Consider the following 18,275-nt stretch of genomic DNA (forward strand, 5'->3'; position numbering starts at 1 on the left):
TCTGATCTTCAGGCAAGCTTTTATTTGCCAGATCATAAACAAAATATCACCACATCACAGAATTCTTCACACACAATATTAATCCTCTACATGGAATAGCCTTAGATTAAGTGTGTATTTAAGCAAACTACACTAAAAATAAAAAGTATTTTATTCTCTGGGATTTGGTAGGTACCTCATATAAGAGATTCAACAAAAGATAGCATTTGTCAGCACATATCTCTATAATGAACTTGCATGTTCAGTTCCTTCCCCACTGTTGCCATGAGCAGCTACACATGCGATACACACTCAAATGGAAATGCAGATTTCATATATTGGGGTCCTGTACCTAAATGATAATTACCTAATGTTCCTGATGAGTGTTTGTACTTGAAGCAAATTAGCATTAAATTAAACAATTCGAGCCCAGTGTCTTCTGCAATCAACTGCTAATATTAGACCATTTATGTCTGAGGATAATTTCATGTTAATGTCTATACACATATATACAGTAATTACAACCCAGACATATCTCAGGGACAAAGAAAAGTTGTAAGCATACTTTAACACAGCATAAATTTGGAAAAACAGATCAAAGTCTCCTGCTGACTCCACAAAGCTCTGGACATTAAGTGCCAGCCTTTAATTCAGCACTCATTTCACATCTGAGGAACCTGAAGTATACACCACTGACCAAAGTCAAACCCAGGTCCACAGGAGCTGGACTTCATCCCCAGGGTGATAGTTAATCCTTGTGAGACCAGATCTCACATCACAGTGGAAAAACACCTCTGGGTACATCTGAGTGTTTCTAGAAAAGTTTAACTGAGGAGAGAAGAGGGGCACCTTCCCATGAGCTAGGGGCCCAGAATGAATAAAACTAAGCAAGTGAGCTGTGTATCAGCATTCATCTCTGCTTCCTGATTGAGGACACGCTGTGGCAGCCATCTCATGTTCCTGCTGCTGTGCCTTCCCTGCCATGATGGGCTGCATCCCTCTTTCCACAGTAAACCAAAATAAATACTACCTTTTAAAAGTTGCTGTTGTCAAGTGTAATAACCACAAACAAATGTAACAATACTCCCTATTTCTACTTTGAAGGTTAACAGTCCCATTACTAATACATGACATCACTTAGACTGGAAAGGCCAGACGCCAATACTCACTGTATCCTGGCCTCTTTCAGCAACTAAAAGTCCATGAAGTCACCAGGGCTCCCACAACAAGAGGAGCTAAGCCACAGTCTTTTGCTAATACCAGAGTCTTCCATTATGCTCTTGACAAAAACCACAGTTCCCCTGAACTACTTCCAGGTGAGATTAACTCAGCATGCCTATAGTATGGAGATCTCTCCCAACTGATGGCCTTGTGTTCATTCCCTAAGCCTCTCCTCCTATTCAATTATTTCTTCATCAGACTTGAAACAGCTTTCTTCACCACAGTCAGCTCCCTTCCTGCATCCCCAGGAACATCCTATCTATCTTAGCAACTGATACACATTTCTAAAAGTTAATTTTGGGGGGAGTTTGTTTGGTGTGACTTTTGTTGTATAGGAAATCAAGGAGGCATTCCAAAAAGATACTTCACTCTAGATCACAGTAAGAGTCAAAAATTGGAGACAAAATAAAGCAAGATAGGCTTAGTATGGTGAGTGACAAATACTTTCTTAAAAGACAGACCACATAAGCATGAAACAACAAAAACAATAACAATGTCTTCAAGACCAGGAGAAGAGGGCCTGGAGGAGCCAGGATTTGTGAAGTCTACCAGCTCTAAACAAGGCGTTAGAAAGTGAAATGTCTTCCAATTTTGTCTCAGTCAGAAATAGCCAGTGAACACCAGTGAAATCTATCAGAAGGGAAAGAAACCAAGCTGACTAGAATACATTTCTCAAAAGAGTCAAGGAAAATATTGTGAGACTTTTCCTGAAGCTCTACATGGAAAGTGTGTAGTTGGACAATGTGAGTCAAGGAGTTTCACAAGACCCAGGCATATTTGACAGGGAATCGTGGAGGGAGGGAGAGGGAACTGGGGTTGACATGTAGAACAAGATATTTAAAATTAAAATAAAAAATGATTAAAAAAAGATAGCTACAGACTCCAATATATTCCTCCCAAAGAAAGTTTCATTCTAATCACCCCTTCTTTGAATTTTGATGCTTTACTTGACCAATAGAAGACAGTGCCTGACAGGAGTGATGTTCCAAGACTCCCAAGATGAGGTCATAAGAAGCTTTGAGCAGTCTACCCAGGCTTCTTTGGATACTTCTTTGGGAGCCCTAGAGTGGTATGTAAGACATCTGAAAACCCTGGAAAAGTATCTTGAAGAATTCCTATCTGCACTCTCCACTGAGAACAGATTTATGACATACATACACATGACAAAAGCTGACTGGGGGTCACAAACAATCTAAGAGCCGATAGCATCCCCTTAAGAGATAGGAAACAATAGTCACTCAGCTAAGCCACACCCAAATCACTTACACTTCTGATCATGAAATATAATGAAAACTACCATTGGGGTTTGTTTATAGTTTTTAACAAGATTATAAAGTCACAGAGAAATGCAACAAAGGTCAGCATGGATACTCCAAATGATAAATGGATAAATTCCCAGATGAAAGTTCCGGGAAGTGGGAGAGGGGAAGTGCTCGTGTCTTAGGGAACATGCTGAAGAAATGCATGAGTCTGGAGGGATAGCCCAGAGAGACCAGACACACTGGATAGAACCTGGACAAAGTATCAACAACCCAGAGTTAGATTAACTGTTGATCAGGGGAGAATACCTGTTGGCTAAGAATGCCCCATTTAAGAAGATAAATATAGATAAGATGTGAGAGCCAGAGGCTTTCAGAAGACCAAAACTTTGGTGATTTCATTTCTTTCAAGAAGAAAAATGTCTCTAAGTCTAGAAGAAAATGGAAAACACAACAAAAGTGTGCCAGAAATCCACAGTATGTGGAAAAAGTTGCCCAGATCCAGAGGCCCTATAAAGAAGCCTGTATGAAGAGGAGAGTGAATGCTCAGAATTTGATAGAGCCTCCTTGGAAATGTTAGTGTATCAACAGGAAGAAAGCTGAAAGTAATACTACTCAAGCCAGAACTATTCAAACACATAAAAAGATGGTGCTGCAAGCAGCATCTGGCTCCAGAGCTAGTTAGTCCTCATGGCCCAAACATGCCAGGGATCTGCCCAAGAGGGTTCCTCAATACAGCAAGAGTGGGAACCAGATGGAAATCCTCTGTAGCAGCTAAGGGTCCCTAGTCCAAAGGAATGTTTGAGTGAGAAGTAGACAGTAACCATCATGACATAATGCTATTTGTATCTGCATTTTACATATTTTAACTTGACAGCTAAAATTTTTCTGGATAGTATTGTGCAATTTCCCATAGATTATGTGTATTGACATAAAAATAAAGTCCCTGCATCAGTCATCCAGATGTAGTCACTGTAATTTGAATATCAAAACAACTTAACATCATCATCCATTTAAAATATGTGAAAAGCATTTCTTTGACATTTTTACAACTTTTCATCATTAAATTTATATTGCCAGTGTACTTTCCTCTCAAAAATTTTCCTTAATGTATTGAATTTGAATGTTAAAGTGTTTTATTGACCACCCTTATGGTACTTATCATTGATATTTTGACATTTTATTTTATATATCTCTACTCTAAGTTTCCAAGTGTAACAATCAAACAAACCCAAGTTTTCCCTGGTTGATTGACATCACAGTTATCACCAGTACAATTAGTAAACATGAAACAAATTTTGATAACTACAAATCTTACAAACCAACATTTTATTGTAATTTTGTCTTGGTGGAATGGGTATTTTAAAATGTGCAAATATTATAAGTGGAGTTAGTTCAGATGCTAGCAATTAATCTTATAATTTTTAGTATTAGATATTATATTTATAGTATAAATATTTCAAAAATATTTTGACAAAAAACTTTAATTGCTCTTTTAAATGGTGCACACCAAACCTGTGAGAAACCTAAAAAACAAGCCAGTAACATTCAGAATAATCTGAATCATTTAGAGTATTTGGCTCTTCTGTGAGACTTTTCTTTCCAGTTAATGTCACAATCTAAAGATGACCATGAAAAATGGCTGAAGGGAACTGCTTTCATTTAAGTATACTTATTAAAACAGCCATTTTTAAGATTCGATATGTCCCACCAATCTTCTTTTAGTTCTGATCCAAGACCCATACACTATTCCAGAATAAAATAGATAGGAAAGATAAAATAACTGGAAATGCCCACAACTCCTTCCCCAAATCACACATTCTTCCATCTGATTTCAGAAAGCCCCACACTGAAGAAAAGATACAATTTCTAATGCCCCTCTTAACACAAATATGCAAAAATCTGTGGAACTAGTCATGGTGGCCTGAGGGCTTTCTCTTTCCTGGATGGAGGCTTCTCCTTTGCTTTATTTCCCACCTCCACCCCAGGTTTTTGGAGGACAGAGTATCTGGGGTGTGTGATAAACACAACTTCCCTCTGGAGGTAACACAAGTGCTAATAAAAATCGCATGCATTCCTGGGAAAGAAGACAAATGAAAAGTGAAGATCAAGAAGTAGATTTACTTCAAATGCTATGTGCTTGTGTGTCTCCTAGGAGCCTGAGAAATACAGTACATCCAAAGTGGTTCGAAGCTCCCCAGCTCAAGTCACCCGAAAGAGCCTCGGAAGCCTAGGGTGTTCGGAGCACATTGTCCAGAGTGAGCAAGAACTGGAGGAGATTCCGCCATGCAGGGCAGAAACAAATGCATGCCAAGCAGATCCATGTGAAGTACTTGTGAATTCCTGACTTGTCAGGAAGAAGGAAATGTCCAAATGTCCTTCTGTGAGGACAGGGACGTTTTCCTCCCATATATGGTAAATACAGCAGCACAATTAATCCGCAGTGGCTCTCTTCCCCTAGCACGTATGTGTGCACACATGCCTGTGGCTGTGGACAACTGCAGTACATATTCTGGCTGGCACCCAACCAGGCCACATCCAAGACTGTATTCTACATTTAAGGCCCCTGGATGCCCTAGGGATGAAATCTAAAGACAAAATGATACCTGGGGTTTCTGCCCTCAGGACTGAGATTGGCCTTCTTCAGTTTTCTTGGAGAGGAATGTAGTAGTAAGATGACACTGAGTCTGAGGTACTAACTTTCTGGGCACTTCAGTTATGTTTGGGATGAACCAAAACTCCCCTCTCTATCACTGCAGTGAAAACTTGGACTGCAGACATGAAGGAAACCAGATTCTTCCCATAATGGTTGACATTGGTTGTCAACTTGGCAGGTTCTAGAATCACCCAGGAGACACCCTGAACATGCTTGTGATTGCTGGACTCAGTCAACTGAGATAGGAAAACCCATCCTAAATGTGAACATCACCATTGTAAAGGCTTGGATCACATAACGAATAAAGAAAGACATAGGTCCCAGTGCACCTGTCTCTCTGCTTCCTGGCTACAGATGAGGTGTGAGCTCACCCATGCCAGGATGGACCAACCTGCAAACCTAAAGCCAAAACAACTTCTTCCCTTAAGTTGTTCTTCACAGGAATTTTCACAGCAATGAGTAATCTATATACTCCCTGCAAACAAATTGGAAGAAAGCTCTCCTGGTTGGGATAAGCAGTGGAAGTGACATTTGTTCTCCATTTGCTTTCTCTCCTAGGGAGAAAATATGGGAAGAATGTCAAAACTACTACATCTTTTTGGCTAGTGCACTTGGGTTATCTCTGTGTTGCATTTAGTCTCTCTGCAGCCCAGTTTTACCTGTACAGGACAACATGGCTGAGCAAAATCCGAGAGTGGCAAGCAGAATCAGAAGCAAACTTCAGACCCCAGTGTCGATCTCATGGCCATGACATTATGAACTGCTTCTGAACCTCCTAGAAGTAAACTGATTGCTGACTGTGATCCCAAAGGGGCCCACTAAGGAGCAGGGGTTGTTATTTGAGACTATGGCTTCAGAAAGGTGAAGGGTGCCCTCACAGACAGCTGGCTTCCTTCTGCTCCACCTGCCACTATATCCTCCTTAACAAATAGTTAAAATAATATCAGTACACAATTATGAAATTATGGCACCCCTACTACAAAAATCACTGCTTTCTTTCAAGGTAGAGCATATCTCTAGTCAATAATATACAATCTAGCATGTGTCACCAATTATCATGTGTTATTTCATTTACTTAAACCCAACCCATTGTAGGAGTAAAGAAAACGAGGGTCAGAAAGATTAAGCAATGTGCCCAAGTTTGCAGAATGAGTTAGTAGCAGTCAGGATTTAAACTCTAACTTGGTTCCAAACTCTATGCTTAGTCTACTACCTCTACCCCATAGTGACCACAGTCAGAGTTATAGCCTATTGAGAGAGAAGGAACTTAAAGACACTCAGTCCAACATCCACCTGCTGCCTCAGTTCTCCAGTCATTGTCAGCCCACCTTAGCGGTGTAACTTTCCTAAGGCAACCCCTCGTGTTGCTGAGGAGACCCACTACTCCATGTGGGGTGTCCTGAGGTTAAATCCGGTGACCCTGGTACACTTCCCTTTGTGACATCAAAGCACTTTGTAGGATCTGAATGTCCATTTCTAGATTGAGCATCTCCTGCCCCCTCCAAGTATCCTTCAAAACCTCCATCTTCAGCACCTCTCTTTGTTCTTGGAGCTTCCCCTGAGTGTATGTGATGATTGTCATTGTCAACTTGACTAGATTGGGAATCACCCGGGAGGTACACCTCTAAGCATACCTGTGAGAACACTTTCAGAAAGGTTTAACAAGGATGGAAGGCCCACCCTGATTAGGGATGATACAATCCACTGGGCTGGGATCCCAGGATGAATAAAAGGGGGGAAAGAAGAAGTCGTCTGAGCATCAGCAATGTCTGCTGTCTGCTCCCCTCTTCTCAGATGCGAGGTGTCCAAGCTGCTTTTTACAAGGCATTTTGTCAACACAGCTATTGGCAATAACTAACACAGGGTCCATAACTGGACTTAATTATATTCTAGGATGAGTCAGGGACAAGATGAACCAAGGTAGGACTAGCAGGAGAATCAGGCCAGAAGAGCCTGGGCCCTGTGCAAAACGGGACATACACTGGAGAAGGAGAGAGGCCGATTTTGGAGGAAATCAGACGTTTATTATTTATGTGAGGCTTTTATTTGGTGGTGGGAAAGAATGGTAAGTATGTGGCACAGTATTCCTGAACTATAAATAGCATGTAAATAGCTTTCCTAATGAAAACCTTACAGAGCCTGCTGCGTTGGGAGGGATTCTAGAATACCAAGGGAGGGAGATGGAAATGACGCCTGTTTCACCCACAGACCTTACACCTGCCCTCCACTTCTCCTTACTTTCATTCTTGAGGAAGTTTCACTTCACAGATGAAGTAGAGAACAAGCAAGTTCAGCGCCTCCACATCCACTCTGCTGTGAAGCAGTTTGATGCTGATGTGTCTGCCAGACTACAGAGGGCACCACACCCTCTTTCTGGAATCAAGCATGAGCTTGCCTAGAAGCAGCAATGACCGTTCCACAGTCTTATCCGCAGCCAGGGCTTCAAAAGATGGCCTGTCTCCTGCAGGTAGCTTAAGTTCTTCAAGATAAAAAAGGGTCCCTGTGTGCTATGGATAACAGTGCAACAGTAGAGAGTCCAGGCATTGGGAACATTACTGAAAGATACAGCAGATGCTGATACCACCTCGTGTGACTTTGGCTAAATCTTTTTTCTCTGAACTCCAGTTCTCACATCTGAAAACTATAGAGTTGGGTTAGATGTCCTGGAAACCCCTGCTGAGTCCTGACAGTCTCCACACAGATGCTGTCATGGGCACTGGTTGTCTGAAGAGGGAGTCTCCCAAGAAAGGTTATTTTGCATTTTCTCAGCCTGGCTGACTCACTCAGTGCTCCCTCCTTGATGATCCCACACTGTCCTCTGTCTCCCCATCCACACTGACCTGCACTTCCCGTGTCAGAGCCAGCTCCAGTAGCTGGCCAAAGTGCTGGCCCAGCATGCTCAGAGTCTCACTCACGCAGGCCTTCATTGACTTCAGGACATGCTCATTTTCCACCTGGAGGCACCTGGGAGAAAGAACCGCAGAGTGGGTCACCAGAAGGGGTACTTGGTTGGATCACAGTTGTGACTAGGGCAAACCTGGACTTGCTCGAGGCATGGTGTGTGGAAAGAATGCACTGGAAGGAAGACACAGTTCCAAGAGAATCACAGTTGGAATATGAAACCTTGGTTTGTTCCCTGGAGTCATCACATTCCCTGCTATTGGGTAGTGCTATCTCCAGAAAGTGGCAAAGTCAGACCTCTGGGTTCTCCCTGGGATAGTGGACTGTCAATACGGCCAATCGTCTGGTCACTGAGGTGCTTGAGGTGGAGAGACAGTAGTTTTGGAGAAGGTAGCTAGAGCACAAGGCACCACTAATTAGCTCTCATTATAGCTTGTAAGAATTTCTGCCCATGCATAAACAAGATAGAAACAACAGCAATAACAACAAACATGTTAACATTGAAGAGGGAAGTTTGAGGGATCCCACCTCTGCACAAAGAACTACAGGCAACAAAGGACTGTTGGAGAACAGGCCTCATCCAGAGTACGTTTCTTACTGTTTATTCAATCCATAGTGGTCAGCATTGAAACCACATACACACCACCAACAAAAATGGGCTCAGAAAGTTATATTCATATATATATATGTATATATATTTGTGCATGTATATACATACATGTATATGCATGTATATGTATGTAGCCATAATCATCAAAATAAAAGCTACTAGTAAGCTGAGAGTGGGGGTCATGAGAGGCATTGCGAGAGGAAAGGAATGCGGAAAACGAAATGGTTCTATTTCAGTTTAAAACTTATTTTTAACAAGAAAAACAAAAGGATTTCTGCCACAATATGAAGAAAAAAGAAGCTGCCTCAAAGTTTTCCTTCCAGATAAAAAGAGTAGAGGGGAATAGATTGATGTTCACCCCATGGCCTGGGAATGTCTGTCCACAAAAAGGGAAAGACTCTCTGGCTTCCCACAGAGGCCAAAATCCAGGTTTGAGACATGAAGGGCAAAGGAACATGTCAACACACACTGAGTGTGTCCATATGAAGTTGAGTGTGTATGTGTGCATCTGAGTGTGAGCTCATGTATGTTTATGGTGTGATGTAGGGACAAGAGACTGTGAGCAGATTTCTGTGATCTTATGAGTGTGTGTTTATGTGTCTGTGGGTGAGTGAGTACATGTTTGTGAACATCTCTGTCTCTGTGTTTGTATGTGGAGGTGTGAGTTCAGCTTTCCCCTTACATGGGATCTTGCCTTCACTTTGTAGACCAAGGGGGCTCTCTAACCCTGAAGAAACCCTTTCCCCAATTATCAGCTTACCCTAAACAACTTTCTACTAATACCCAAGGCTCTCTTCCAACTTTCCCTTTTCCTAGGTTCTGAATATGGGACAAAAACCTCATGAGAATCTTTTATCATTTTATTGTACTTTATGGTTCTACTATGCAGCCCTTGCTTGCCAAGAACTCACTAGGTAAACCATACTGGACTAATAGCAATCCTACTGCTTCTGCAATTACAGACATGTATCACTACACTGACTTCAAGATAATCTTTTGAAGTTTCTGAGAATGCCCAGAAAAAGAAACTCCCACCAACTACATGCTAGTATAACCTCCTGACATTCAGAGAAGGTACTAGTCCCTCCCAGAGTTAGGAGGCCAGCAGGCCAAGCAGAGAACCCAGGGTGCACTTACCTCTGGGTGACTGCAGAGAGCTCAGAACATTTCTCCATGAGCAGCTTCTCTGCCTGTAATCAGAAAAGACCAGTGTCATTCCATTGAGGACCAGCTGCTGTGCTGGGAACACTGGGGCCTGAAAATAAATGGAGAAACAGACACAGAAACCAGAATGCACTGTGACCTGGGACATGGGTAGCCAAAGAGGCCAAGGTCAGATGCATTGAGAGAGTAAGAAAAGGAAGCATACAATTAGTTATACTGTGAGAACTTGGAGAGGAAGAGACATTTAAGCTGAGTTCAAAGAATGAACCGACATTCGCTGTCTGCACAGTGAAAGAAGGAAAAGTTTAAGGTGAAAGATTAAGAAAAAAAAGGAGAAACCACAATGGAGGGGGGTGGAGATTCAGTGGCTCACTGTTGACTGTGAGAAGATTCGAATGCATTTTGGAATCAGAAAAGTTAGGTTTTAATCTCCCACATAACATTGGGCAAGTGACTCAGCCCCTGAGTGTCTATCTCCTCAATCATAAAATGGGCTGCGTGACACGTTTTGCATGCAATAATTCAGTCATCCTCATGAACTAAATACTGCTGTACTCACTGAGAGAAAACACCAGGACATGGAGGAGTCAAGTGACTTGCCAAAGTCACATAAAACAGACTGATAATTGAAGCCATGCAGCCTGTACTAGGGCTCTTTCTGCTCGCAGTGGGCGTGCAGGTTAAATGAGATATTTGTGGAAAGGAAACACCTATCACAATGCCTTGCACACGTATATATTCATTCCATGTCCTCACTATCCTTCTCAACTTTATTACAAGACAGGGGAGACTACTGGCTAGGAAAGGTTCAGACTCCAGAACACAGGATGGCATACCTATACCCAGCATTCACTAGCCCTACCCTGGCATGTCTGACCTGGCCCATTTCCTGTGAGGAGGTCCTGCTGATGGTGCTGTACTCGCTGACCATGGAGCGTGCATGGCATGTCAGACGCACACTCATACTGTGCACACGTGCCCATCGGTCCTGGGCCAGCTTCTGCCCGATCCTGCGAAGCTCTGTGCTGATGACCCAGCCCCGCTTCAGGAGCAACTGTAGTGGGTCTCCTGGGCCAGGACCACCTGCTAGGATAAGGTCACCTTGTGTGTCTTCCTCCAAGCTGATGGGCTTTGCCTGCAAGACGCACATGCACTCACACTCGGTCATGAGCTTCAGATCCTCCATCCAGCGCTGAACTGAGTCCACCTGCATGAAGTGTAGCCTGCAACCAGAAAAAAGTGGCAGGGTGACTGCCAACACTCCACTTTTCCTAGAGAGTTCCCATCCCTGGCCACCAGTGTCTGCTGAGAATCTAGTTTAAGCTCAGTTCTGCTTTTCCAGTTCTCACCATGATTTCTCATTGTCACCAACAAACAGATAATAAGGCAGAGGCACAGTGCTTTGAGGCCATGACTCCTGAAAGAGGTATCAACAGTGGCATGAAGTGAGTTACAGCAGACTTATATGGGCATCATGTGTGCACATTCTTAAAATAAGGCCTTCCTGAAAGATTAGCGATGAAAACAGTCTCCTAAAGAAGCAGTGTATACACAGGGTACAAGCAGAAAACAAGACAATGACAAAGACATGTTAATTTTAAGAAAATGTTCAAAGGAAAGGTAGAAGTCCTAAGGATCTTTGGGGGGTGGCTTCAAAGCCTTTTCCTCCTGTCTTTCAACTTTTCTCTAACTTCCAGTTTTGCTATAATACAAATATAAACTTGTAATAAACCAGATTAACTGCATTTACTCCGCCAGTAATTTCAGACATTAATGAAACACTGAACACATGGTGAGTTCATTGTATTTAGTATCACATGTATGTCAGGTACTGTGCAGAAGCTGACGCAAGGAACTTTGGGGCAGTTTAAAGGAAGAAGAGGGGGGAGGAGGGAGGAGGGAGAAGACAGCAGCAAAACTCACCATCATCCCCCCAGTATGACAGGACAGTTTGTTACAAACTCAATAGGCCATGAATGGGCTATACACAAGCTGAGCAATGGAATTCGTCACTCACTGCTTCTGGTGTGGATGCAAATGGCCCTAGCCACCTCAGGTCCCTGTGCTATGCCTCCACAATGAACTGAATCCTCCCAAATCATAAACCAAAATAAACTCTTTCATATGTTACTTTTCTCAGGTATTCAGTCACAGCAATTAGTTAGATGTAACTAATACTTCTTCCAGGCAGAATGACAAAGCTTTGGCACTAAGTTATATTAATACAATCCCATTCCTAAACTGCCAAGCTAAGCCAATAATCATAGCAACTGGAGCTGTTGTCCACATGCCATGCTACTGGTTGAACTTTGACTGTGCAGGAGAAACTCCAGGACCACTGGAGTCTAAGGGTTATGTCTATTGCCTGAAACCCATAAGAACTCAAATATCTAAGCAGATTTTAACCCACACCCTCCCACAGAATAAAACTCTTCTGGGTTGAAAGGAGCTGTCCCTTCAGGCAGAGATCAAGGCAAGGTGTTCTCAGAGGGGCAGGCTGTAGAGCAGAGTCCTGTCTGGACACATCAAGGCAGAGGAAGTATATTGAGGTATGACAGTAAAAGGGAAAATGAGTCATATCTTGGATTAGATTTGTATATTTGGAAGAACAGGGACAGAGAGGAGATGAAAGGCCAGAAACCTGACCTTGAGGGTAGGGTATGGACATTCATGCTGAAAGCCTTTATATACTATTGAAGGGTGACAGAGAGGTACAGCAGGGTTGGAGACTGGAGGAGGCAGAACTTAGGTTAAAAAAAAGTGTGCAGGACCACATGCCAGGGCCAGCTTTCAGTTTACCTCCTTGTGAATGAACGTGAGCACTGGATCTTTGAGGGGGCACACTCTTGCCCTTGGCTGGCAGGGGTGTGTTAGTCAGCTTTCTGTGACTGTGACAAAGCATTCAGGGAGACTCATAAGAAAGTAAGAATTGGTTTTGCTCAGGTTCCAAGGAACTTGGAAGTGGATGATGAGCTCTGATTGAGACAGGCAGGCAGACAGAAATCTAACAAACTTTCCATTTCTGCTTCGAAAGATGTTTAGTTTCTTAACCCTCCATGGATCTTCATCCTACATAGGCAGATGTGTGTTCCACGTGTCCTCACAGAGCCTACCTGAGATTTCATTTTTCAATTTAACCATCATTTGTGTATTACCTGTGATATACCAGGAAGTAGGATAAAACAGCAAACAAAACAACTAACATTCAGCCCTTTATGGAGGGCACATGACAGACAGGAAAGCAAATGATAAAACAGAATAAGCAAGAACTATGTGGTGTTTACCAACTGATCATTTCTACTGAAAGAGTGAGGCAGAATCAGGGAGATCAAGAATGCTCCTGTGAATACAGAGGGGTCAAGGAACCATGGGAAGGGCCCACAGAATCAACTAACCTGGGCTCACAGGGTCTCGCAGAGAATGAACCAACAACCAGGGAGCCTGCATAAGACTGACCTAGGTCTTCTGCATATATGTTATGGTTGTGTAGCTTAGCCCTCTGATGAGTCCCCTAACAGTGGGAGCAGGGGCTGTCTCTGATTCTTTTACTGGCTTTTAGGACCCAACTTCTCATACTGGGTTGCCTTCCCCAGCCTTAGTACAAGGGGAGGAGTTTAGTCTTACTGCAACTTGAAATGCCATGTTTTGTTGATGCTCATAGGAGACCTGCCTTTTCCTGGATGGAGACACAAAAGGAGGGAATTGGGGGTAGGAGTGGGTAATGGTGGAAAGGAACTATTAGGGGATGATGGGGGAAGCTGTGGCTGGGATATAAAACAAATAGACTAATTTAAAAAGATAAAAAAGAAGGCTCCTGAGAGACACATGGAAGTCATTGCCACTTTAAATGAGTGGCCATGGTATAGCTTCCTGAGAATGTAAATCATGAGCAAACTCTCCCAGGAGGCAAGAACATGATAAAATATGCTAACTGGGTGTTCATGACAGGGCAAAGGGCCTAGGCAAAGGCTCTAGAAGGAAACTGCAGGGGAGACAGGGTAGCTATAGTGGAGCATATGAGAGAAAGATGAATAGAAGGTGAGCTCAGAAAAGAGACTACCAAACCTGTCAGTGGCTTCCAAGGTAATGTAAACACTTTGGGTTTTGCTCTGTATAATAGAATGTTTCTTGGATTCCCCCAAGGAATATCATCACAAGTGTCCTCTGGAACCATCCAGCCCACGTGCCTCTCAGCAATCCAAATGGCCCAATAGGGAAAGACAACCTCCCTCCCTCCCTTCCTCCTTCCTCCCTCACCCTGCCTTCCCCCCTCTCATCAAAACAAGGATAGATTAATTTAGAATGACCTAACCTCTGTGGTACAAAACTATACACTGTTTACTAGGCAGCCAATTTAAACATAATAATTTATGCAATGAGTTATAAATAATTGACAGTGTGGTTGGAGTTTAACTTCCAACCCTTCTGCTCCAGGCACCAAGAGGGTTAGAAAACGCCTCCACTTCATGTTGCTTAAGTTTTCCACTGTGTTCGTCACTCAGCCTCTGTTCTTCCTCACAGTCCCACGCTGGGTGGCACCAGCGTGAGTCTCTCCAGACACTGGGGTAGACAAGTCTAATTCTCCATTCCTATCCATACCTAGTTACCAGGTTAGCGGAATGCCTTCACCACGCTGCCGTACTCAGACAGCGTGATTCTTCACTCACCATGAGTGTATCTGTGCAGTGCTAAAAACATTATGAGCTCTTCTTTACCTCAGGAGAATCTGAACAAACTTCCTCTGACCACCCATTAAGTGGCAGATGGCCTCCTGTCCCCTCAACTCCTCTGTGTTCTCCCCTGTCTCCTCGCACTAACCTTCCCAAGCTAAGATTTTTACCCTCAAATTAACTAGAAAAACCCAAGTTTATTATTCATCCTTCCCACTTACCGTTTCCCTTCTATGGCCTATGCTGTTTTCTTTTCATTAAAATGCTTGGCATAGCATGGTAAAGGATTGGGCCCTGCATCCTGGATAAGTCCGGGAGTCCTGACAAAGGGGAGTGGTACCCATCAGCAACCTGGGTGCAAAGGACAGAGCAACGTGTGCACAGTTGTTCTGTAGTCTGCAGTACTCTCTCACAAAATAGGCAGCTTTGAAAGTATCTTACTTTTTCCCCATTGTTTGTAAAACCTTACATAGTTTCCAACAAAATGGTTTCTAAGAGAAACAATTTATTGCATCATAAGATAATTAATAACAAATACCAATCAACTTGACAGAAAGTAAAATCACCCAGAAGGTGTCTAGGAGGAATTTTCTAGATTAGCTCAATTGGGATGGGAAGAGTTACCCTAACTGAGGGGAGCACCAGTCAAGGGACTGGAGTCCCAGAACAGATACAAAGGAGAAAGCGAGCTGACTCATCTCTCTCTGTTTCTTGACTGCTGACACACACAAAAAGTGACCCCTGCCTCACATGCCTGCAAATGTAATGTGACCAGCTGTCTCAAGCCCCTGTTGCCATGACTTCCAGACCATGTGGGGTTGTACCCCCAAACTGTGAGCTAAAATACCCTTCCTTTCCTCAGTCACTTTTTGTCAGGAATTTTGTCACAATGATTAGAAGTGGCATGCAAATACTTCCCACATACGGATCCCATGCGATCTCTGACCTATATTCATAGACCTGCCTTATCAAGTATCCTCACTCACAGAGATTCCTACAGTAGGCTGATGCCTGGGCTAAGAATTCGGTCCAGGTGATGAGGCTCATTATTCTGTTTCAGCATGCCAAGGGAAATGACCCAGGCACCTGTTTCAGCACAAAGAGCTAAGCTAGCACATACCTTTGACAGTTGCCCCCTCTCTAATGACTCAAGTCCTCCCTTGATAACCTTGGCATTCCAGATGCCTTTAGCTTGAGATAAGTAATTAATACTCCCTGCTTTTCACTAATTCCTTCATGACTTCTTGTGTTTAACCATTTCATTTATTACATTTGTGAGCACTCACATGCCCACATACAGAATGCAGAGGACAACTTGCAGAAGTTGGTTTTCTCCTTCTGCCATGTGAGTCCCGAAGATCAAACTCAGGTAGTCAAGCTTGGCAGCAAACACCTTTACCCACGACTGTCTCTCCAGCTCTAACCTCTGTGAAGGGTATGTGTGTGTTGTCTCTGTATGCGTCTGAGAGTCGGGGTGATGTCAACAGGAGGGAGACCCGACTAAGAGCCACTGCAATGCCCTCTGCCCACTTCCCTCTCATAACGGCTGTGAGCTCGTGCGCTCCGGGCTCCACTTCTCTCACCCACACCTTCCCCATCATTTCCAGTCGTTGTCCCCGAGAGCTTTCTGTCTCTCAGTGCTCACCTCTTGCCCGCACCTCCTCCTCACAGGCTGACTCATCTCTGAGGAAGCCTCCTGGATGTGTTCCTGTCTTATTTGCTCCATAGAGTCCACTGTCATACGGCAGCCTCAACAGCTTAAATCCTTGTAATATTTTCCTGTCATCATGCTCAGCATGTAAATATCAAATTAGCATATCCTTGAATTGTATTAAACGCTTGACTTTAAAATTGCTGTTTGAGTTGCTAATTTTAGTTTCATAAAACATCCTTAATTTTGGCTTGCGATTAGGATGGCATTTCTAACAGTTTCTAAAATGGCACATACATACTTCTGCTGTTTTGTACTATGCATTTATATGAACAGAATTCTTAGTGCTGACAATGATAAAATTAATTAATTATAAAGTCAAAATATTAATCAATTCCAAAAAACATAGTTGTTCTGCCGTGGCAATCAGTTAAGATTTAATTCTTTATGCAAAAAAGAAACAACATATCCTATCTCTTTAGCATGCAGATATGCCTTTATACCTGATAAAACTGCATGTATATATTAAGTTTCCTTAAGATAAATTTATTCCTGATGTATTATTAATAAATATTGATTGTATACCTAGTTTACATTCCTATATACTTGGGATCATGTTGACATTTCTTTGGGTAAAAGGAGTCACAGTAGATAAACAGAAGTCCAGGGATATCCTCTGAGCAGGTCCAGCCTGTGTCTGTCTTACCTCTCCTACATGTACCCCAATGGGGGACCTAGCACCCGGAAGCTTTCCCCCATATATATGAATTAAGCTTAAAACCTTGTGAATGGAATGAGAAACTCTTTTTTTTTGAGGGTCAATTTATTTTTTATTTTATTTATTTATTTTTATTTTAAATAGCTTGTTTTACATGTCAATCCCAGTTCCCTCTCTCTCCCCTCCTCCCGCACCCCCCCCCACCATCGCCCCCATCCTCCCACCCTATTGCCAATTCCTTCCACATAGAGTCTATCATTTCATTCAGGGTAGGATCCAGGCACTTCCCTAAGAGTCCAGGCAGAGAGAGCATCCCTCTTTGTGTTATAGACACGGAATGAGAAACTCTTGTAGCTGCCAGTCTGTCTGTTTCTTAGGGGTATAGGAATCCAGGAAGGAATAAAATGCCCATAGGGATTTAGTAGCATGTATTGAGGCAGGCCCTATGCCAAACAATACATGGTGCTCCCCATTATCATCGTACTGTGCTCCCCCCACGACCCTGGAAGGGCTTCTCTTGCAGATTCAGAAACTGAAGCTTAGGCTGAATAACCCATCACATGGCTCATAAGTAGCAATGTTTGGTGTTGAACCCAACACTTGAGACTCTCAAGCCCTGGTATTACATTAAAGGATCTTACAAATGGCTGTTCTCTGTTCCCATGTCATGTTCAGTGTCATTAGGTAAAGACTACAAATGCATCCACACACACAGGAATTGGAGTTCAGCTGTCCCTGTGCTCAGGCTTCACCTTCATGACAATGTCCGCCATGGAACTCAATGTGAACACTGAATGGGAGTGATCTGTGTCTTCCCTGCTCTTTTCTCTTTCCTGCCTGAAAGGTTTCCTTTTACCAGTGTGGCCCATATAGGAGTCCTCACAGATCTAGCATGTTGGTGGCCATCCTAAGAGCACTGTGTCATTCTGGGAAAGGTAAGTAAGAAAATAAGTGCTATCTCTAGAGGATTCTCCAGCCAGTCATTGTACCACCTGCCAGGCTTCTGAAGCTCCTCTACCATCCAGTCCGGTGAGTAGACCCCATTTCATCCACCATGCAAGCCTCAGACTTCCCTGCCTCCAGCTATGGGCAGGTTGAAGAACATAAAATTCTTCCTTTGAGTTGCATTGGTAGCTCTGTCCTCCAAAATATCCCCAGATGCAACTAGAAGAAGTTGCTCAGCATACCAAGTGCCCTAGCCAGGATGTGTCAGGGCCAGGCTACAATCAGATGTGGCCTATGTACTCACCGTACACCAATAGAGGCTCCAAAGCTGAGCAAGAGAAATTCTCAGTCCTAACAAGCCTCATAACACCTCAAACAGGCCAGGCAACACCAACAATCAAATCTGGAAGTAATCCTAAGTAGTCAATGTGTTGGGACACAGCAAGAAGCCAAATGGAAGTCTAAACCCCTATCTGTATTGTCTCCTTTTACCCTGCCCAC

The 18,275-nt window shown here is 43.2% G+C and overlaps 1 protein-coding gene across 2 annotated transcripts in view; it reads right to left on the reverse strand.

Annotated features, from left to right (window-relative positions):
* Positions 1–18,275, reverse strand: part of Insc (INSC spindle orientation adaptor protein) — a 97,447-nt gene that overhangs the window by 46,412 nt on the left and 32,760 nt on the right. For both annotated transcript variants that reach the window (XM_040756044.1, XM_040756038.1), the window contains 3 exons: positions 10,668–11,013; positions 9,764–9,816; positions 7,956–8,079 (listed from right to left, as the gene is read on the reverse strand). In XM_040756044.1, coding sequence (XP_040611978.1) covers positions 7,956–8,079; positions 9,764–9,816; positions 10,668–11,013 — 523 coding nt within the window. The remainder of the gene's footprint in view (positions 1–7,955; positions 8,080–9,763; positions 9,817–10,667; positions 11,014–18,275) is intronic.

This window comes from Mesocricetus auratus, unplaced genomic scaffold, assembly GCF_017639785.1.
Source record: "Mesocricetus auratus isolate SY011 unplaced genomic scaffold, BCM_Maur_2.0 Super-Scaffold_4256, whole genome shotgun sequence".
Lineage (NCBI taxonomy): Eukaryota > Metazoa > Chordata > Mammalia > Rodentia > Cricetidae > Mesocricetus > Mesocricetus auratus.